A 23092-nucleotide genomic window follows, 5' to 3' on the forward strand; every position below is an offset into this window, starting at 1 on the left:
TCATTTCTGTACCATGTGTAGCTCTTCTTAGCTATACATCATTTCCCCCTAGTCAGCCGACGAGTGAATTTGCAAAAGCAAAAGAGGAAACAGCTTTTGTTACGTTTTAAACTTTTCGGACATTCTGTACTCTTGTTAGTTCCTCTGCTTGCTAATTTAACAAGCACTTACTGAGCCCTGACCATGTGGCAGTCTCTTTTGTAGAGAAGATAGATATAAAGTTATGATTACTGATATAGCAAAAAGATATCTTATGTGCAGAAGTGCATAAAAAGATTTTCCACTTTCCTTTGAGATAGCAGTGGCTATTTGACAAAAAGAAATATTTTAGTAGTGGTAAAAGGTACTTTTCCTTATAGTTAGAGAAAGGCATTCCAGGTACACAGAAACTAGAAGAGTGCAGGTAGCTTCATTTTGGTTGGATTTAAGGTAGAAAGTTGGGACAATGAGTATTAGGGTGCACAAGAATATGGATCTTGAGAATGGCAGGGCACAGATCATAAAGGCCTTATTTTGTCAGTTAAGGGGTTTGGACTTTAAGCGATAGGAGGTAAGGAACTAGTGGCCCAAATTCGGTAGGAAAGTAGTCAGACTATCATATTCACATTAGAAAGATTATCTTGACAGCTGGGTGAAGGGTGTATATGGGAGAAGAGAGGAATTAGGGGTAAGAGACTATGTAGATAGAGAGCCATTCGAATAATCAAAATGAGAGATAAGAACTTTTGAGTCTAGGCACAGATGGAAGAGTGGAGATGGAATTGAGAGAGAGAGGAAGTAGAATTTCTGGGGTTCTGTGGTTATATTTCTGGATTGGGCAGATGGAAGTACCATGAGGCCTTATAGGAAACCCTGCCCGGAGACTTCAGAGCTGGACGGAAGGTGGCGAAGGAGTGTACAGGGAGATGATGTTAAGGTTTGGACAAATGAGATTACGATTAAGGTGGCTATGGAACAAGTACTCAAATGGGGATTGTCAGTAAGCAGTAGGCTGTTGGCTAGATGGAAATACTGCTTTCAGAGTCCATGTCAGGTAGGTGGTAGTATAATCTGTAAATGAAGAGTATTTGTTAAGGTTTGACAATTAGTTTTTCTCTTCTAGCCCAAGTGATGAAGCAGAATTAGCTAACGAATACTTTTCGGTTATTAGAACTTGAGTTGTTTCTGATTAAAGTTGAAGCCTCTTCTATTGATATTTTGTCAGGAAGATTAAAAAAAAAATTCTTCCTCTGCCTTTAAAGGAAGACTACATTGTTATTAATTAATTAATTTTTGCTTTCTTTGTTGGTTCTCTTTTGCCTACAGGATAAAAACCTAAGTCCTTAGTTTGGCCTGTAAGATGTTTTAAAATCTTATTGCAACCAACTTCTCCAGTTTCACCTCTTTTGCTTCCACTCTGGGCCCTGACCATGCTAAATTGTCATGAATTTTGATCAGTCCACACTTTCTTACAGCTTTGTGCCTTAGCACCCCTTGGAGCGTCCCTTTCCTAGTCTTGCAGACTTTGATCTTTTGAAAATCCTAGTTCACATACCAACTTGGGGAAGCCTTTTCTGACTCACTATAGTTTCCTGCTCTGGGTCTCAGCTTTTGTCCATATTATTCTAATTTGTTTTTAAGTCTGCCAGTACTACTGAGTAAGTCCCTTCAGGGACTGGATTTTGTTCAGCTTTCTCCCTGGTATCTGTCTAGCAGTGTACTTTGAATGCATTCATTTATTCGTTCTTTATTTAGTCAGTCAAAATAAATGTATCTCGGGCATTGTGTTCGGGGGCCATAACAGTGATGAGTAAAACTGACAAGGTTCCTGCTTTCATGGAGCTTACTTCCTGATAAGATAATAACAAACATTAGGGCTGTAAAGGCAACAAACAAGTGATACTGGAGGAGTGAGGAGAGGGGCATACTTGAGGTACTTGGGAATTTCAGAGTGGAGGCAGTATTTAAGCTGAGAATTGAAGAATAAGGAGGAATCAGGGAGTCTAAAGAATAGGGAAGCCCACACGAGCTTTCCCAACATAGATGCTTACTGAGTGAATATATGAATTACAAAACAGTATGTTCTATTTTCCAACTTTATTTAACTTTGTACTCTAGCTAGAGATTTGTTTGTTTGTTGAGAGGTTGGTATGCTGAGTAAGTCCTATACGTAAGGAAACAAAGAAAAAAATGGCATAGGCTAGTTTAATGCATAGTATCATTCACTTGCTTCCCTCTGCCTGCCCCGCCACACTTTCTTCTCTGTGCTGGGGGCCGAGTATGTTGGCAGGTCCCTGCCTATGGAGTTTATAAGCTCATTTGTTGACTCTTTCTTACAAGCCCTAATTTTAGAGTTATTAACCTGGACACTTTTGAAGAAAGTCTTTAACGTATCTCAGCATAGGCTTTCTTTTTTTATAGTAGCAATACAATTTTAAAATGTTTTAATTTTGCTATAGGAGGTTTTGGACATCTTGCCATTTTCAATTCTTGTCTGCAGACCAAAAGCATAGATGATGGAGAGCTATTACATGGTCTATTAAAAATCCTGATAACTTGGAAAAAAGATCAAGAAGATATTTTTCTTTTCAGTTGGTAGGTAATACTTTATATTTTTCCCTCTGTATATGATGTGGACTCAGATTATGTGTCTTATAGTCACTATTTCATAGAGTAATAGGATGGTAGGCATTTAAGTCAGTCTAAGTATATAAGATTTAAATTTTTCTCAATGAATGTCTGTATAATTTGTCAATGTTTTATTTTTGTCTTTATCACAGTAATCTGTCAGAAGTAAGTCCAGAGATACTGGCTGTAAATATAGAAATAATCCGTTTCCTTTCCCTGTTTCTGAAATACTGCTCATCTCCTTTGGCAGAGAGTGAATGGGACTTCATCATGTGTTCCATGTTGGCTTGGTTGGAGGTAAATTAACCTTCTGAGTCATCACTGTTGTTGGGCTTTTGTGCATGTCTGTGTGCCAGAAGTATTTTCTCATCCTCTTTAAGTAATGATTGTAGTTAGCTCCTTTGCAAACATTTGAACACTTTATAGATAAGTTCCTTGCTGACTGCTGCTTGACAGATCAGTAAAATGATTGAGGTTTAATGTTTGCTGATATCATTCAGTAACCATTCTGCTAACTGCTTTTAAAATGGTCTCTCCATTAGCTTATTTTAGTGTAATGTAGCATAGCCCTTTAAGGTTTTATCTTTTCATGACAAGGTTTTTGGTCTTTTGCTTCTGTTCTTACAGTGTACTGTTTCATTATTGCCAGACTAGTGCAGTAAAGATTAAACAAATTCAGAGGGAATTAGAGTTCTTTTTATGACTCCAAGTAACCAGCTGTGTAATAACTATGAGTATTAGGTAGCAAGTCATGCAGCAAGTCAGTTAGTGTTGAATTGGTCTGAATCTTTAGATTCAAACTCTGCCTGCTGTTTACTGTGTGGCTTAGGGTATTAAAGTTTACCTAGTTGAGCCTCAGTTTCCTCATTTTAAAATAACTTAATAATCCCCAATTAGTAGGGCTCCTGAGATTATAAATGTGCTTTTAATATGTTTAACTTGGTATATGGTAATTGATATTATTTTCCTTCATGGTTGCAGAAATGAAAAAGAACAGTTCACGATAAATGGGTTAATTCTAATTCCTAACATTTAATTCTGAAAATGTTATTTTGATATATAAATGTCTCCTGAGTCTCCTGAGACTGTTTCTTATTTTCAAATTTAGAGAAATGAAAGGGACTTCTCTTTATTGCCTTGACTTGTAATATTCTACAGGAGGTCTGCTTACCTATTTAATTTTTGTTTCCTCAGACAACAAATGAGAATCAGGCACTGTATTCTGTTCCACTTGTACAACTGTTTGCCTATGTCAGCTGTGATTTGGCCTGTGAACTCAGCGCTTTTTTTGATTCCACAACTCTGGGCACCACTGGTAGCCTTCCTGTAAATCTAATCAGTGAATGGAAAGAATTTTTTTCTCCTGGCATCCACAGTTTGCTTTTACCTCTTTTGGTGACTGCTACAGGCAAGTGAAAAAGGGAGTAATAGTGAGAATCATTGAAATAACTTGTTTTGAAAAACTAAAAAAACAAACAACACAAAACACCCCAAAATCAACTTTGGATGTTTAGGTCACACAACACAAAATAGTAAAAGAGCCAGAGAGAAAGTTTAGCATCTCAGAATCATCGTATATTCTTCTGCTTTACAGACAAGAATTGAAACATCACAAGATACCTAAAGATCCCTGAAAATTAGAATCATACTAATTCAGAAAATATGAATAAATTATTTTAACTCAAACTTCTTTTCTTTTAAAGGATAAGATAATAGAAGTCATTAAATAGTTGAGATTATCTGAAATACATATTCAGTTCATGCTTCTAGTTTGGACTGCTCTAATGTTTGTCAAGTTTTTATTTCATTTTCTTAAATAACATTTGGTTGTCTATGAATCGGTCAAGTTGTATTACTCACTTTGTTTGGGGTATGACTCTTTTTTTCCTTTTTGTCATCAGGAGAAAACAGAGATACATCTGAAACATCATTTCAGAATGCAATGCTGAAGCCCATGTGTGAAACATTAACTTATATCCCAAAGGATCAGCTATTGAGTCAGAAACTCCCTGCAAGATTGATTGCTGGTCAGAAAACAAACTTGCCAGAATACCTCCAGACTTTGTTAAATACATTAGCCCCATTACTCCTTTACAGAGCTCGGCCTGTGCAAATTGCTGTCTATCATATGCTATACAAGTAAGAATTCTTTCAGTTGAATCAGTATTGTGGTGGTTTTTTAAAAAATGAAATATAGTTTTGGCTTTCCCTGATAGCTAAGTTGGTAAAGAATCTGCATGCAATGCGGGAGACCTGGGTTCAATCCCAGGGTTGGGAAGATGCCCTGGAGAAGGGAAAGGCTATGCACTCCAGTATTCTAGCCTGGAGAATTCCATGGACTGTATAGTCCCTGGGGTCCCAAAGAATCGGACAAGACTGAGTGACTTTGACATATGGAAAAAAAGTCAAAGTAGAAAGAAGTTACCAAAACTTAAAAAAAAAAAGTCAAAGTAAAAACAGCAACAGAGTAAGCTTGACTAAGCGTTTCAGTAACAGGAATGGTCACTGTTCTCCATGCACAGTTTACATGTATATAGTCCTGGCCATAGTGGATTATTTCAGAATAAGCTCAGTAAAAGGATATACTCATTACAGAATAAGTTTTGGACTTTCTATTGCTAAGCATGACTTAACAATGAACCATTTCATGTAACTTAATATTCTTTTTTTTAAATTTATTTATTTTAATTGGAGGTTAATTACTTTGGGAGAATGGCATTGAAACATGTAACTTAATATTCTGACTTCCAGATTGATGCCTGAATTCCCACAATATGATCAAGATAATCTAAAGTCTTATGGAGATGAAGAAGAAGAACCAGCCTTGTAAGTTATTTTTAATACAAGTCTTCCTCAATGTACAGGGTTACGTCCTCATTGTAAGTTGAACACATGTTGAGTCAAACATACATTTGATACATGTAACCTGCTGAACATCAGTTTATCCTAGCCTACTGAAGCATGTTCAGAACATTCCCATCAGCCTACAGTTGGGCAAAGGCATCCAACCCAAAGTCTGTTTTATGATAAAGTCTTAGATATCTCCTGTAATTTATTGAGTACTGTACTGAATGTGAAAAGCAGAATGGTTGTCTGGGTTGTGAGTGGTTTGGTTGTTAAACTTTTGTGATTGCGTGGCTGACTGGGAGCTACAGTTCACCACCACTGCCCAGCATTGTGAGAGAGTATCATTCTGCATATAGCCAGTCTGAAAAAAGGTCACAATTTGTAGTATAGTTTCTACTGAACACTCATCGCTTTGACACTATTGTAGTGTTGAAAAATTAGAAGTCAAACCGTCGTAAGTTGGATTGCTTCATTGAATTCTCATAATCCATCATGATGACTTTAGAAGACTGAGGCAATGCAGAAGCTCTAAATTTAGTGAATACATTCATTCCACAAATCTTGTATGTTTATCTGTAAGATATAAATGAATTTTAGAGCTCACTTGAAGAGATAGTTACTCTTTCTTCTAATTGTTTCTAAGTCATTTTCAGTTTGCTACTGTTTAGTAAAACTTTCTTTGGCCACATAGTAACTGGGGAAAGAGTATACCCCTTCAAAAATGTATTGAGCACCCCTTTGTGCAAGTGTTAATTAAATGGTGAGGGGAGAATATAGTGCTAAGTAAGCTGTTTTCTTAAGGAGCTTATAATCTAATTTCGACGTATTATCCTAAAACTGAGTGGGCTTCTCTGGTGGCTCAGCAGTAGAGAATCCACCTGCCAGTGTAGGAGATGCGGGTTTGATCTCCACGTCGGGAAGATCCTTTGGAGAAGGAAATGGCAGCCTGCTCCATTATTCTTGTCTGGGAAATTTCATGGACAGAGGTGCCTGGTGGGTTATGGTCCATTGGGTCACAAAAGAGTTGGACACGATTGAGTGACTAAACAACCACCCTATAATAGAAGACAGTGTGTGACAAGTGCTAAGAAAAAGGATGATGTTAGTGAGACACAACTGCTGTGCCAAGAAGGGAAGACACTGATGAAAGGGAAGACCTTTCAGATTAGGGAGCATTTCAGCAGGCAGGGGAAAGTTACAGGAACACCATGTGCAAAGGCATTGAGGCATGACTGCTCATGATATGCTTGGGGAATATCAGGTTGTTACCATGTGACATATTTTTAAATTTTTAGATCTTCCACTGGAATATAAGCTCTGTGAGGCTTTTAGTCTCTTATTCCTGACCCCCCACCCCCACCCCCAGCACCCAGTTGTTGGCCTTGAGTTATTATGAATAATCCTCATTTGTTGAGTAAAAGAATAAATGAGGGACTCCTCTGGTGGTCCAGTGGTTAAGAATCTGCCTTGCAATGCAGGAGACGTGAGTTTGATCCCTGGTTTGGGAACTAAGATCTCACATTCTGGGGAGCAACTAAACCTGCGTACTGAAACAACTGAGCCCACGTGCCACAGCTAGAGAGTCCCTGTGCTGCAATGCAGTGACGTTCCACGTGCTGCAACTAAGACCCAGTGCAGCCAAATAAATGAGTATGTGTGGAGTAGGCAGGGAGCACAGAGTGAAAGATAAAGCTGGAGGGTGATGAAGGGCCTTCAAAATGACATTTTCTGGAGAGCGGGGCATTGTATGGTAGAAGATGGGATACCGTCAGCTGATTCATAAACTGAACAAGTAGCAAGCAGAGCTGGAGGCCATTCCAGAAGTTCCAAAGTGCATAGAGGTTAGTGTGTAAAGTGGAGAGTTGTTCTTTGTAAAATCTGCTGATGGTTGGTATGGAATGGAGAAGGGTTGGTACATGAGATGGTGGTGCTGAAGGTAAAAACTTAAGGGCAGAAGCTTAAAGAGAACTTTGACTTATGGGCTGGTAGTAGGAGGCCACAAGGAAAGAAAGATCACAGAGGTAAAACAAGAGACTGAAGTCAGAATGTCAGAGAGAATTTGACTGGAGATACAAGTCTGTGGAAAAGACCCTGATGCTGGGTAAGACTGAAGGCAAGAGAACAGGGTGACAGAAGATGAGATGGTTGGACAGCATCACTGATTCAGTGGACATGAACTTGGGCAAACTCCAGGAGATGATGAGGGACAGGGAAGCCTGGTGTGCTGCGGTTCATGGGGTTGCAGTGTCAGACATGATTTGGCAACTGAACAACAACAACACACACAAGTATTTCACTTCTTGAGACTCTTACAAGCTTGTTTAAAGATGTTAATAAGTACACTACTTCCATAAAGAAGAAAATTACCTTACATTGCCATGAGTTAATATGAATGTTAAGTTTCCTTTAACATTTCTTTAACTGTGCTAAAAGACAATATAGTCTTGTGATCTTCTAACCCTTTGTTGGTTGATAAAGGACCTGATAGGATTTGTTAGCCCTAATTGTTCCCCTGGCTAGGCAGGGACTTCAGACTAATCAGTTAGCCTCTCTGGGTATATGCTTTTTATTCATCTATAAAACAAAAGGTTGAAATATACATTTTCTGCTGGATCATTGAAAAGGCAAGAGAGTTCCAGAAAAACATCTATTTCTGCTTTATTGACTATGCCAAAGCCTTTGACTGTGTGGATCACAATAAACTGGAAAATTCTGAAAGAGATGGGAATACCAGACCACCTGACCTGCCTCTGGAGAAATCTGTATGCAGGTCAGGAAGCAACGGTTAGAACTGGACATTGAGCAACAGACTGGTTCCAAATAGGAAAAGGAGTACGTCAAGGCTGTATATTGTCACCCTGCTTATTTAACTTACATGCAGAGTACATCGTGAGAAATGCTGGGATGGATGAAGCACAAGCTGGAATCAAGATTGCCAGGAGAAATATCAATAACCTCAGATATGCAGATGACACCACCTTTATGGCAGAAAGCGAAGAACTGAAGAGCCTCTTGATGAAAGTGAAAGAGGAGAGTGAAAAAGTTGGCTTAAAGCTCAACATTCAGAGAACTAACATCGTGGCATTTGGTCCCATCACTTCATGGCAAATAGATGGGGAAACAGTGGAAACAGTGGCTGACTTTGTTTTTCTGGGCTCCCAAATCACTGTAGATGGTGACTGCAGCCATGAAATGAAAAGACGCTTACTCCTTGGAAGGAAACTTATGACCAACCTAGACAGCATATTAAAAAGCAGAGACATTACTTTGCCACAAAGGTCTGTCTAGTCAAGGCTATGATTTTTCCAGTACTCATGTATGGATGTGAGAGTTGGACTATAAAGAAAGTTGAGCGCAGAGGAATTGATGCCTTTGAACTGTGGTGTTGGAGAAGACTCTTGAGAGTCCCTTGCACTGCAAGGAGATCCAACCAGTCCATCCTAAAGGAAATCAGTCCTGGACTGATGTTGAAGCTGAAACTGCAATATTTTGGCTACCTGATGTGAAGAGCTGACTCATTTGAAAAGATGCTGATGCTAGGAAAGATTGAAGGCGTGAGGAGAAGGGGATGATAGAGGATGAGATGGTTGGATGGCATCACTGACTTAATGGACATGAGTTTGGGTAAACTCCAGGAGCTGGTGATGGACAGGGAGGCCTGGTGTGCCGTGGTCCATGGGGTTGCAAAGAATTGGACACGACTGAGCGACTGCACTGAACTGAAAAGAGTTTTTCCTTTAAGTACTAACTTCTAGAGTAAATTTTATAGCATATCTTACATATTTATAAATATGCAAATATATGTATATATTTCTATATCACTTTATGCCTTTCAGACTCTATAATTGCCTTTATACAAAATTAGGGGTCAAAATTAAACCTATAAAGGGGAACTTTTAAAATGGTTTTTGGAAAATAGAGGAAGAGGAAGATATTTCTAAAATGCTTCAAATTTATACATGCTGTCAGTTTGTTAAGAGACAAATCATGAAGAAAACTGTGGTGTTTAATCGTTGATTCTTAGGTCGCCACCAGCTGCACTGATGTCTCTTCTTAGCACTCAAGAGGACTTACTAGAGAATGTTTTGGGATGTATTCCTGTTGGACAGATAGTTACTATCAAGCCACTGAGTGAAGACTTCTGTTATGTTCTGGGGTACCTCCTCACGTGGAAATTAATACTTACTTTCTTCAAAGCTGCTTCATCTCAGGTAAATAAAATGAGACAGCTTTTGACAGTTCTGTCCTATATGCATTTCTGTCTTACTGTCTTAAACCCTCTCCTTCCCCTCCTTTTGGAGAAAAATGAGGATATGCCTCACAGTTTATTTTATTTTATTTTCTGATATTTAAAAACCATTTTATTGATGATTGACTTGTGAAAAGCTGTACGTATTTAATGTACACAACTCAAAGACTTTGGGGATAAGGATACATTCATGAAATCATTACCACCAAGACAATAAATGAATGTTTTCTCCCAAAGATTCCATTTACCCATTATTACTGTTGAAGAGCTTTATTCATTTATTTATTTTTACTTTGTTTTACTTTACAATACTGTATTGGTTTGCCTCACATTTTAATCTGGTCTTATCTGGCTCATGACAGACATTCTGCTAAATTTATTTCTGTCTCTACTTTGTCATCCTCCCACAGTTTTCTGCTTGGATCAGTTTTTTTCTAACTGAATGTATCCACCAAGTCTGTTTATTTCAGGAAACCAGGTTTCTATAATTTACTTTTGTGCTATCATAGTAACAGTTTCTAAAGAACCAGATCTTGCTATTTTCTTTTTCCCTTTGGTCAACTACTGACTCTTGTGGGAATATCAAAGGAAATTCACCTTATTTGAAAATCACTGTTTAGAGAAAGACCTATGAAATATTACCATATGTAATTCAAGCTATTATCACTAAATAATGAAAATATCCTATAGTAATTATTTTGCCCAAATTATTTTAGCAGCCACTAGATGTCTCTGTTGTCTCACGTTTAAGAAGGAAGCTGGAAAGCTCTGTTCCAGTTAATAAGTTTCAAACATTGAATCAGTTTAATAAAGTAGGTCACTTCTGTGTTAGGTTAATACAACAAGACTTAAATCACTACATATTTAAAGTGTGACTAAATATCATGGCATTCATTTTCAATGTGATTTTCAGAATCCTTAAGTTATAACTTAGGTTGTTGCTAATAACCCATGTTGTTGTTTAGTCACTTAGTCCTGACTCTTTGCGACCCCATGGACTGTAGCCCATGGGATTCTCCAGGCAAGAATACTGGAGTGGGTTTTGCTTTCCTTCTCCAGGAGATCTTCCCGGACTGGAGATCAAACCCATGTATCCTGCGATGGCAGGCGGGTTCTTTATCCCGGAGCCACCAGGGAAGCTCAATAATCTATTTCTTGGTACAAATATATCAACATATACATTTTTGCGTTTGTTTATCTAAGGAGAAAATGAAATCACAGAGGCAACACTGATCTAGATGTTCAGATTGTTTTACTTATTTTCAGTCTTACCACTTAGATTTGTGATTTGAGCTTGACTTAATTCACTGATTATATATTTCAAGAACTACTTGTTGGGCTTCTGCATTTGTTTCTTAGAATATTGTTGATCTCTAAAAAATTGCAACATATTGAGGCCTTATATCTAAGAATTTTGTTCTTGTTATCTTATACTCAGATATTAGGAATAATTATATAATTCTTATATGCAGAAATTAGGAATACATCATCTTTTTTATTTCTTATTATACTCAGAAATTAGAAATAATTATATAATTCTTACACTCAGAAATTATGAGTACATCATCTTTTTCATTAAGCCAGGGTGGGGGAGGGGCACAATTAGATCAGCATTTATTGAGCCTAGAAGTTGAGCTGAGCTGTCAACAAGTAAACCATCATAACTCAGTAAATAACAGTAATTAGGAGAATCCTAAAACAGACCGTTTTTTAAATAAATTTTTGGTCCTTAATCTGGGTTGGTTTTAACATTCGTCTCAAAAGAATTAGTGAATTAAATTGAATTGGAAACGTCTGTGTGTCTGTGTGTCTGTGTGTCCGTGTCTTATAGTTTTGCTGAGATGTATTTCACATATCATCAAAAAGAAATTTGCTTATTTAAAGGATGCAGCTTTGGGGGCTCTTCTGGTGGTCCAGTGGCTAAGGAGGCGCCTCTGCTGCAGGAGGCGCAGATTTGATCCCTGGTCGGGGAACTTCAGATCCCAGTGTGGCCAAAAAAAAAATGATAAAGAGTACAGTTTGGTGTTTCTAGTGTATTTACAGAATTGTACACCATCACTACCATCTAATTTTAGAACATTTTCAATATCCACACACATCAACACCCAGCCGTCCTCCCAACACCCCCCCCCCCCCACCAAAAAAAAAGACACCCTTACCCACCTGCTCCCTTTTCCTTTCAAACCCCCTGGCCACTGCAACCACTGGCCTATTTTCTGTCTCTATGATTTGCCTACTGTGGACTTTTCACATATATGGCCTTTTGTGTCTGGCTTATTTCTTATAGCACAATGGTTTCAAGGTTCGTTCATAATGCAGCGTGTGTTAGTATGGCATCATTTTTTATGTCCAAAACATAGTTCATTGTATGACTATAACACATTTTGCTTATCCAGTCATCCAGTGGGTGTTTAGGTTATTTCCACTTTTTGCCGATTGTGAATAAAGCTGCTGTGAAGGTTTATGCCTTAGTTTTTGTGTGTTCATTTATTTTAATTTCTCTTGTGTTGTATACTATGAGTGGGACTGCTGGCTAGTAGACATGTGTTTTTTAAAAACCCATTGATATATGCAATAAATTTTTAAAAAAATTCTACTTTCCTTCCAACTTTTTATTTTGAAAAATATTCAGATTTGCAGAGATGGTAGGCAGCAGACATCATGATGCTTTGCTAAAAGTATTTAAACATGTATGTCCTAGAAATGGCCTTCCCAGATGGTGCAGTGGTAAAGAATCTGCCTGCCAACACAGGAGACACAAGAGACTCGGTTTGATCCGTGGGTCAGGAAGATCTAGTGGAGTAGGAAATGGCAGTCCATTCCAGTATTCTTGCCTGGGAAATCCCATGGACAGAGGAGCCTGGCCAGCTACAGTCCCTGGGGTCACAAAGAGTCAGGCACAACCAAGCACCCATGTACATACACCTAAACTCCTAAGATAAGAACATGTTTCATCGTAAATGTAATACAGATATTATACTCTAATTTTGATGCAATAATACTATCTATTAGTATTTAAAATTTGCCCCCTAAAAAAGTAGCAATTTCCCAGTTTTCCCAGTAATGTCCTTTATAGTTTTATTTCCTTTTCTATTGAGGATTCAGTCAAGGATTATGTTTGTATTTGTCTATCATATTTCTTTAGCTTATAATTCCTCTCCTTTTCTTACTTGTCATTCACCAAGTCAGTTATTTTGTAAACTCTCTTCCAGTTGGGGTTTGTGTGTAGTTTCCTCCTAGTTATATTCTGGTTATTTTTCAGCAAGAGGATTTGCTGCACGGTGGTGCTGTGTTCTCGCTGTCACCTTAGGAGCACAAAATATCGTGTGTCCTCTTATTTGGTGATGTTAAGTTTGGTTACTTGGTAAAGGTAGTGTCCTCCAGATTTTTTCATGGTAAAGGTCTTTTGGTTGATTTTTTAAGAATCCCAAATGCCAGATCCTGTGGCTTGATCTTTGTATCTGAGCATTCATTGTGTCCAGAAAATGGTGTCTGTGTACTCTGAGGAGACAATATGGCATAGTGGAAAAAGGAATTTTAAAACAGGTACAAATACCAAAGAACTGCAAGGTAAATGTGAACAAATGAAAACTACATCATTGAGGAATGAGTTTCTAAAGCACATGTCTCATGTGGATACCTGTAGTATACCCCGTGGTGCCAGATTTTTCCTATTTTTAAGAAAAAAATCAGAAAAAAAAAGCCATATTATTAGGTGAAGTTTCTTGATTTATAAAACAACTCCAGGACGTTTTGAGCTGCCAGATTGTGCTGTCATAAAGGGATGCTGGAATGTTTGGTGTAGGGTGAGGGCAGCCATAGCAGTGGGATTCGTTCTGAGCAGAATTTTGAAAGATTAGAGATTGTGGTGTGGAAGATTTGGGAGGAGAATGAGTGAAGCATCTGTGGGCAGTGGCAAATAGATTTTTCTCAGCTCAGACTCCCAAGTGGCGGTGAACTTATCAATAGGAGACAGTTTGGTTAAGATGTTAGAGGCATATGTGTGATAACAAAGGGGTAGTGAGAACTTCTGCTAGTATATGAGAAGGGGAAGCAGGGTCATCAGACAACTCGACTGGAAAGTAACACTGTGTGATGTATTTTGTAGGACTCTTCCATGTCATTCTCAGTATTCAGATAAATGCATTTTTTCATTGTGTTCTTGTACTATATATGTATATACACACACACATATATATACATTGTACTATATATATAGGTAATATATATATATTTTAAAATATTTATTTATTTATTTGGCGGTGCTGGATCTTAGTGGCAGCATGTGGGATCTAGTTTCCTCGACCAGGGATTGCACCTGGGCCCCCTGCACAGGGAGGATGGAGTCTCAGCCACTGGACCACCCCCAGTGGTTTATACTTTATACTTTATAAAGTATAAACTTCATAGGGAAGTTTATACTTTATACTTTAATTCATTCCAGGTTTGCTGAATGTCCTATTTAATTGGGTTTACTAATAAAAATTCTCTCATTTCCACCAGCTTCGAGCTCTGTATTCAATGTACCTTCGAAAAACAAAAAGTTTGAATAAATTGCTTTATCACCTGTTCAGGCTTATGCCAGAAAATCCAGCCTTTGCAGAGACAGCTGTTGAGCTCTCCAATAAGGACCCTCGAACTTTCTTTACAGAGGAGCTCCAGTTGGGTATTAGAGGTCAGTATGATGTGTGTGTGTATTTCTTCCTGGGGACGAGGCTCAAGTCAGGTTGTATGACTCTCTACCATGAGGACATGGAGAGTAACCCCAAACGTGGGTCCCCTGTATGACATTGTTGAAGTGCCAGATTTTCCCTATTTCTCTACATAGAATAAATAATTAGATCTTACAGTTAAAGTTTTTAGGAATTTCATTAATTTTTGGAGCTCAGTTTCTTGATTACTATTATCTTTTACTCTGTAGCCAATAATGTTTTGTAGGCCTGTGGATTGTCTTCTGTTGGGGAAACGAAGATGAGTAAAATTTATTATTTTTTCACTCCGGGAGCTCACATTTTAGCTGAAGGGGTAGAAATGCATGCATCTAGCTATGCCTCAGTGTTAAAAAGGATATCCTGAGAATAGGAATTGTTTTAAATGCCTTGGAGATCTGAGGTTGGAACTTTGTCTTGTGAGTAGTACAGTAGGACTCTAGAACTTCTGTATAACACATCAGTGAACTCTGGGGAAAGTAAAGGCCACCAATATTTTTTTCATAATTTGGGGCTTCCCTGGTAGTTCAGACGGTAAAGCGTCTGCCTGCAATGCAGGAGACCCGGGTTCAATCCCTGGGTTGGGAAGATCCCCTGGAGAAGGGAATCGCAACCCACTCCAGTACTCTTGCCTGGATCCCATGGATGGAAGAGCCTGATAGGCTGCAGTGCATGTGGTCCCAAAGAGTCGGACATGACTGAGCGACTTCACTTTCATAAGAAAAAGAATCTTTAATTTTTCCTCTTTGAAGTGTGTGTGCTTCATTTTATTTGTGATCTTTCCTGCAAAATAGTGCTATTTGGGGGCAGATTTTTCAGTATCCTTCAGGATCTTCTTTCTACCATTCTAATTGTTCATTTCGAATGTGGGAGAAAAAGCTAATATTCTACAGAGCTCTGGTTTCCTTGGTATATTTGTTTTATGAGCTCTAGCGCTAGTGTTAAGAATTGAAAGTGATTTTCCAAGGAAAGTACTCGTATTAGTCTGTTCTGTGTAAGAGATACGTGTTGCTAACTAAGAATTTGTTTTTTCCTCAGATACCTCAGCTCTTCCCTACCATATTCCACACTTGGCTTGTTCAGTCTACCACATGACATTAAAAGACTTGCCAGCCATGGTTAGGCTGTGGTGGAACAGTAGTGAGAAGCGTGTTTTCAATATCGTAGATAGATTTACCAGCAAGTATGTTAGCAGTGTTCTTTCGTTTCAAGAAATATCTTCTGTACAAACAAGTACACAGCTGTTTAATGGCATGACGGTTAGTATTATCTTGAATTTTTTTCTGGAAAAGTTGTCTCAGTATTGATTATGCCTATCCATTGTAGTGAGTATGATCACAATTGTAGCTCTTGGTTCAGAAATTACAGAAATTGTCTACTTTATTTTCTGATTCTTGGACATCAGATCTCAAATTAATGCATCGATTGAAGTGATGTTATAATTTCGTTTACCTATGCTAAATAGTTTTTGAACATTCATTAGTTAATTCAAAATATATATCGGAATACGTATAGATGCCAGGTGCTTTGTGCAGTCACCTGCAAAATAGACAGTTCAGAGGGTCACATTCCTGTTGTGTAATAACATGCAGTCCGATAAAGGAAAGAGGGGTAATACTGGTAATGTTTCTTTGCATTGGAAACTGGAAAGTGGCACATTAAGAGGAAGAGTGTTCTGCAGTTAGGGTGGGTAAAGGTCATCCGGCTTAGGGGCCTGCGTAAGACTTGATGGGGGCAGTTTATTTTGAGGTCGGCAGGATGCTCCTATGGGTTACAGCATTTAATATAGAGAAAACAGCACAGCAAAAGCAAAAAGTTTGAAGATGAGAATCTATTAATAATTTCTGTGATTGCTTAAGAAATAATGAGTAGCCCAGTATTCATATAAAGTAGTTTTCATGAAGGTAAATAGAGAACAGACTGCTTCTGTGATGAATTGAGTCCATACTGGACAAGGCATCAACTAACAGTCTAAAATATTTAGTACTGCGTAGCCACTAACTTTTTTCTTCCGAGGCAGTGACGGTGTCGCAGTTAAAGCAGTGAAATTGCTGTGACTGAAGTCTTAGCGTGGGCTGTTGGCATGGGCCGTGGGTTCATGTGAGCAGTTAGGGAGGCTCATAATGTGTAGACATTATGAGGAGGGCCTGTGGGAAACAGTATCAGTGAGACTAGTCCTTAAAAGGGGAGGGATGTGAGAAATTCTGTGGTGATTTAACCAAACGTACAGCTAATTCATATCTGAAAGAGAAATTTAAGATGATGCTACACTTTTTAGCATAGAATATGAAAGTCAGAAGAATAAATTTTTAAAGGATGGTGATTTGTATTCTCTATTGAGTTTGCAATCCTAGTAAGAAAATCAAGATCAGGTATAAATATTCTGGCAGTTGATGATTGGTTCTAAAGCTCAGGGGAATTCTGTGGTAGGGAAAGACTTGCTGTTGCTGCTGCTGCTGCTGCTGCTGCTGCTGCTAAGTCACTTCAGTCGTGTCCAACTCTGTGCGACCCCGTAGACGGCAGCCTACTAGGCTCCTCCACCCATGGGATTTTCCAGGCAAGAATACTGGAGTGGGGTGCCATTGCCTTCTCCGAGGGAAAACTTGAAAGACATCTAAATAGAAGTGATATTTGATATACTGACTTTGGAAGAGAAGGGATAATTAATAATAACCCATTCTATACTCTTCTATTCAAAAACTACAATATGACAAGGCTAATATAATCAAAACATACTTTTTCAGTGCATTTCTTTTAAAAACATCTTTGTCATAACATCACTAGGAAACACGTCAGATATTTGAACCTATTTCTTAAATATCTCACATTAGATAAGTGAATATGTTTACCCGTGTTTTGTTTGAATGAGGACTGGCTGCTATCTGTCAACCTGTCAAGATGGTTTTTGAATAAAGGAGAGGAAAAGAAAATTGGCCAAAAAAAAATTACCTTTCATATGTTGCAGGTTAAAGCTCGAGCTACTACTCGAGAAGTCATGGCCACTTACAGCATTGAGGATATAGTGATTGAACTTATAATACAGCTGCCTTCAAATTATCCACTGGGCTCAATAACAGTGGAGAGTGGGAAAAGAGTTGGAGTGGCTGTGCAGCAGTGGCGAAACTGGATGCTTCAGCTAAGCACTTACCTCACCCATCAAGTAAGTGTCCATGTACATGCTTGTTAGGCTTTCTGAACTAGAGAGAAGTCGCTGCTTTACTGTGTGAAAGGGCAGTGAAACTTTCTCTGTTCTGCTTCAGTAGAAATGGCTACTATCTTTTGTTGAATCTGACAAAAGTCCATATAGTCAAAGCTACGGTTTTTCCAGTAGTCATTAAGGATGTGAGAGTTGGACCAAAACTAAAGATTGAGAACTGAAGAGTTGATGCTTTTGAACTGTGGTCCTGGAGAAGACTCTTGAGAGTCCCTTGGACTGCAAGGAGATCCAAACAGTCCATCCTAAAGGAAATCAGTCCTGAATATTCATTGGAAGGACTGATGCTGAAGCTGACTCTTCAATCCCTTGGCCACCTGATGCGAAGAACCAACTCATTTGAAAAGACCCTGATGCTGGGAAGGATTGAGGGCAGGAAGAGAAGGGTATGACAGAGGATGAGATGGTTGGATGGCATCACCAACTCAATGGACATGAGTTTGCGCAAGCTCCAGGAGTTGGTGATGGACAGGGAAGCCTGGCGTGCTCCAGTCCACAGTTTCACAAGGAGTCAGACACGACTGAGTGACTGAACAGAAACTGAAACAGATATATGTCTAAATGATTTGACCCTGCCAAGCTTATTTTAATTTTTTAAAATTAAAAATGCTCTATAGCATTTTTCCCTTGTGTTTGAAAAGAATCGACTCTTCTTCATTGACCCTGTAGATGTTATAGAACAATACCTGGTATTAAAGTTTGAGAGGGAATCTTTCTGTAAGTCTCGGGACAGCTGAATGTCTTCTGAGCTACTTTTACTTTAACGTTTCACCTCTCCTCCTGTGGTTAGAGAAATCCCAGTACTTTCAAAGACCTTTTTGCATTTTAAACAAATTGTTAAGTCTTCTCTAGTTTTGTTTGCACCTGGTGATGCTTCTCAGGCATTCTACAGTAGAGGAAAAGTATTTTAAAACAAGTCTGTTCACTAGTATTATAGAGCTGGAACAATCAGCATTTGAGTAGGTGAGATAGTTAATTACATCATTTTTAATTAAAAGTTAGGAGAACTGATCCAAACAACTTATTTAAACAGTTTCATCAAATAACAAGCTAAGACTATAAAAATTGAAAACTGGGTCAGAAGCCTTTCTTTCAAGTCGACACTTAATGAAGAAACGTACCTGGTTCCTAAAACGTGGGAGGTCATTTTGAAAACCAGTATTCATAAAACTTAGAATTGTGAATATAGCCAAGCGGATTCTCTTCTCTCCAGATTATGATGCAATTTTAAAATTTGTGAAATTGAATAAAGATGATATTGGTGATTTAAAGGGTATATTAACTTTATTGGTTTTTTTTTCCTTGTTAACAGAATGGAAGTATTATGGAAGGCTTAGCATTATGGAAAAATAATGTAGACAAACGTTTTGAGGGTGTTGAAGATTGCATGATTTGTTTCTCAGTCATTCACGGTTTCAACTATTCTCTTCCCAAAAAAGCCTGTAGAACGTGCAAAAAAAAGTTCCATTCAGCTTGTTTGGTAAGTCTAAAGAGAAACTAGCTTATTTATATCATACATATATTAATATTATATATGGATCATATCTAACCTTGGAAAACTGTGGATGTTAAACTCTTAATTGTGGTTAATGGGAGACATATTAAAAATGATTTTTCAAAATCTGTAAAAGAAAATTAGTAATTTACTGAGACTGGTGGCATCAAAGCACTTTAATAAATGGAAGTTTCTAAAATAGCTCTTGACACTTAAAAAATGGATGGCTTTGTAAGATGTATACCATAAAGGAGACTGAACAAATTGGAACTGAGAGCCATCTGGCATCAGAGCTTTTTGCCCTTTTCAGACATCATAAAGAAAGTCTCACTATGCTCAGTCCCGTCACAGCAGGTTTCTTTATACACTTCCATGTTTGTGAGCGTGAGCCTGAGTGCGGAGAACCACTGGCCTCTGGAAGGAGCACTGAACCGTGTTGATTTGGAGATGAATGCAAAGAACAAACACTTCAGTAGTCTCCCTTTTCTTACTTTAATCATTTTAAAGTTACTTTAGTCTGCAAAGCACCAACTTACTGACCTGCGTTCCAGTTTTCTCATCTGTAAAATGGAGATAGTAATACTTTTCTAAAGGTTGTTGAAAGGATTAAAAGAAGATGATTTATGTAAAACCTACCACTATTTAAATGGAATATGCAAAGCTGAGCATCATTGTTCAATAAAGGATTGCTGTATTCATCTTGTTTTATTTTTTAAAAAAGATAATATTGTCTTTTCAACTTGGCCAGTTTGATAAGAAATGTTTTCTTTAACTTCCATTTTGTGTAATTAATAAAGTAAATTTTTATATTAAAAAATTGTTACTTTAGACGTATATGTAAAATGGCAGTGTAAAAAGTTTTTAACACTTAGACTTTTCTTTTTCAGTACAAATGGTTTACATCCAGCAACAAATCCACTTGTCCACTCTGTCGCGAGACCTTTTTCTGAGATTTTTTTTTTCCCCTCATTGGAATTGATCCCTGAAGAAATTCAAGCAAAGGCAGTGGATTTGGATTCATCTTGAAGTGCTAATGTGAGGAGGCCACTGAGCATTACTTTCAAATAGGGCCTTCTCTGGAAAATTATTTTGGTTCATGTAATGATCCTAAAATCAGGTTTACTTATCTTTAGATTGCTTTGTAAATGTTTGGAAACCTTTTCTTTTACATAAAAATATTACATATTGGAGAGAAAAATATTTATATTAATAGTTTAATCGCTTTGTACAATAAATATGGAAAAACCCTAAAGTACAGAATTGGAATTAGTGAAAGCATTGCACAAGTATATTATATTGATAAACTTATTCAGTTAGTTTATCTATGTTTAGAACAGTCCGAGTGAGGTAAATGAGAGGGTTGATTTATATCCACAGATATTTTGAGACTTATTTATTAGTTACAACAAAAAAATTAATTAGTTTTCTGATATTTGTAGATTATTTTAATGATAAAGTGACATAAGCTATTAATATAGCTTATCTTAAGCTATTTAAAGCATGCTCTGAAAGCCTATGTAAAAGAGTATAAACTGAACTTTCAGGTGCCTCCATTTATTAAGGGTTTTGAAATTCAGAAAATTAAATTCAGAACACTGACCTTTTTACTGTAAGAGAATTTCCTTGTGCTAGTGAAATTTGGATTGCAGACGTGTCAGTGAATTTATTACTCAGTTGCAGTGAGTCTCCGGAGGGTGAGAATTTGAGAGAAACAGAAGTCACCTTATTTCATTCATGAAGCAGAGTGGTTCCTATTCTCTGTCAAGAGCAAAGAAATAGTGAGCTATTTCTGAAACTTAAGAATGGTGGAAAAAGCAAAAAATATAAAAACATTGTTGGAGGCTTTAAATTTTGTAAGCAAATTTTGCTATTCTTACTGGTCAGAATTACACTAAATTAGAGAGAGTTGAGGGGAGCTAATTTTTTCTAGCCTTCATAAGTGCGAGTTAGACATTTTAATACTAAGTATAATTCAGTATAACAGGCTGAAATGGGGTAGGTGAAGACGTGAGGTCTGCTACAGCATTACTGCCCTTAAAAACTGTGCCCAAAATATAAAAGTGTGAAAGTTTGGAACTTGGAATAAATTTTTTGCAGTCTTCCATCACATGGGAAATAATTAGCCTGTCTCATAGCAAGGTAACATGAAGACTCAGCTAATCATCTCTGTTGCAAATGTTTAATTGGCAAAAAGCAACTCCTGTTAAATAAAATTACTGCTTACTATCTACTGGGTAAAATGGTTATTATTGAAATAGTATGAATGTGGTCAGAACATTGTAGTGGAGACTGAAGAATTCCGTGTGAGTTAAAGATCTTGAGTTGTATTGTAGATGCAGTGTCCTGCCCAGTTTTATCTGTCTCCTAAAATTTTCTCTGTAGTATTTATTATCTTATAGCCTTAGGCTCAAGGAATACAGATAGCAAAATTCCACTACCTCTTCTTAACCCCTTTCTTAAAATATTCTCTCTTTTTCCTATGTCTTTCTCTGACATAGTAAACCCAAAAGATTGTGTTACTCCTTTGTGAAAATTACACAGTTTTCCTTTAAAATTGTTTTATAGTAAGGCTTTGTTTATAACTTTTCCAGTAGTGGTACATCTTGCTTCTGACCCAGACCCCAAGTAGAAAAGAAAAGGGAATAATGGAGCTTTGTTTTTCCACATTATTCTTCAGGGCATCAGGTTCTCCCGTGAAACAGTATAATTAAGTGAAATGCCTACTCGTCATACTTAGGACTCTTGGCACATTTCTTTGAGACTTGTAAATACAAATGTAAAGCTTGTTATTGTTTATACACTAAAGAAGAAGCTTTCCGAAATAAAACTGAAATTCAGAATATCACATTATAATTAAATTTGTTTATATAGCTTTGACAACTCGAGAGCATCCCTAAAAATTCTAGCATTAAGGACATTTTAAAATTGCATGAGATTCAGAGCCTATTAGCAAAATTGTTAATTTAAAGCCCTGATGTAAATTGCAAATTTTAGAATTTATTTTTAACTCTTATTTATCACATGCTGTAATGTATGTATATAAGTTTCTGTGGCTTAAAGCAATGTCATTACTTGAGTTTGTATGGTGTGAATAATTATTTTATTGTTATACCATATGTGCCCATTAAAATTCTTTTTAATTGCAAAATATTTCAAATATACATAACAATAATAATAATATAAATACCCTTGTACTCTTCATAAACTATTTTGCCACATTTGCTTCTGATTTTTAAAGAAATAAAATGTTACTCTTTTGTACTCTTCCCTGAGACCATCTCCTCCTTCCCTCACTGGAGCTCGCTCACCCTCCTGAAGTTGGTATGACTCCTTCCTGCTTAAGATTTTATATTTTACCACATGTTTGTGTCCATAAATAATACAGCAGTTTTTCAAAATTTTGTGATGTGTTCTTTTGTAAGTTTCCCTTTCCGTTCAACATTACTGCTGTTTTGTATCATTATACCAGTTTGCTTATCGTTTCCCTCACTAATGGTCATTTCAGTTGTTACTCTTTGCCATTTTGAACAGCGCTGCCAGTGTACACTCTTGATAATATTTTCTTACGCAGATGAAACATGCTAGGTATTCTGAACACACGCCCCCAAATGGGATTTCAGGTAACAGATATTCTGATTTTAGATATGTGCTCTGTGACTTTGTTGTTGTTGTTCAGTCGCTAAGTTGTGTCTGACTCTTACATGTTGACAGATTGCTCTCCAGAGTGGCGTGTAAGTTTGTGCTCTCAATGGTGATACAAGAGGATTCTGGTTTTCCCACGTCATCACCAAAACACTTAGTCTTATCACTTTTCAAGTTTTCCAGTTGGAGCTGTGAGATAGTAGCTCTTTGTTTTCATTTGTATTTCCCTGGCTACCATGAATCTTAGCTTTATTCCATATATTTATTGGTCTTTATTTGTGAATATATGATCTATATGCCTGTTTTCCCTGCAGATTGCACATGATATG

General features: G+C 37.4%; 1 protein-coding gene across 2 annotated transcripts in view; it reads left to right on the plus strand.

Moving 5' to 3' along the window:
- Positions 1-22434, plus strand: part of LTN1 (listerin E3 ubiquitin protein ligase 1) — a 57089-nt gene extending 34655 nt beyond the window's left edge. For both annotated transcript variants that reach the window (XM_068971178.1, XM_068971188.1), the window contains 11 exons: positions 2439-2574; positions 2760-2904; positions 3802-4015; positions 4509-4746; positions 5359-5433; positions 9479-9665; positions 14207-14378; positions 15451-15671; positions 17378-17572; positions 18939-19106; positions 20009-22434. In XM_068971178.1, the coding sequence (XP_068827279.1) occupies positions 2439-2574; positions 2760-2904; positions 3802-4015; positions 4509-4746; positions 5359-5433; positions 9479-9665; positions 14207-14378; positions 15451-15671; positions 17378-17572; positions 18939-19106; positions 20009-20071 (1814 nt within the window). In that variant the 3' untranslated portion in view covers positions 20072-22434. The remainder of the gene's footprint in view (positions 1-2438; positions 2575-2759; positions 2905-3801; positions 4016-4508; positions 4747-5358; positions 5434-9478; positions 9666-14206; positions 14379-15450; positions 15672-17377; positions 17573-18938; positions 19107-20008) is intronic.
- The last annotated feature ends 658 nt before the right edge of the window (positions 22435-23092 follow it).

The sequence above is a fragment of the Capricornis sumatraensis genome, chromosome 1 (assembly GCF_032405125.1).
Source record: "Capricornis sumatraensis isolate serow.1 chromosome 1, serow.2, whole genome shotgun sequence".
NCBI classification, from domain to species: domain Eukaryota; kingdom Metazoa; phylum Chordata; class Mammalia; order Artiodactyla; family Bovidae; genus Capricornis; species Capricornis sumatraensis.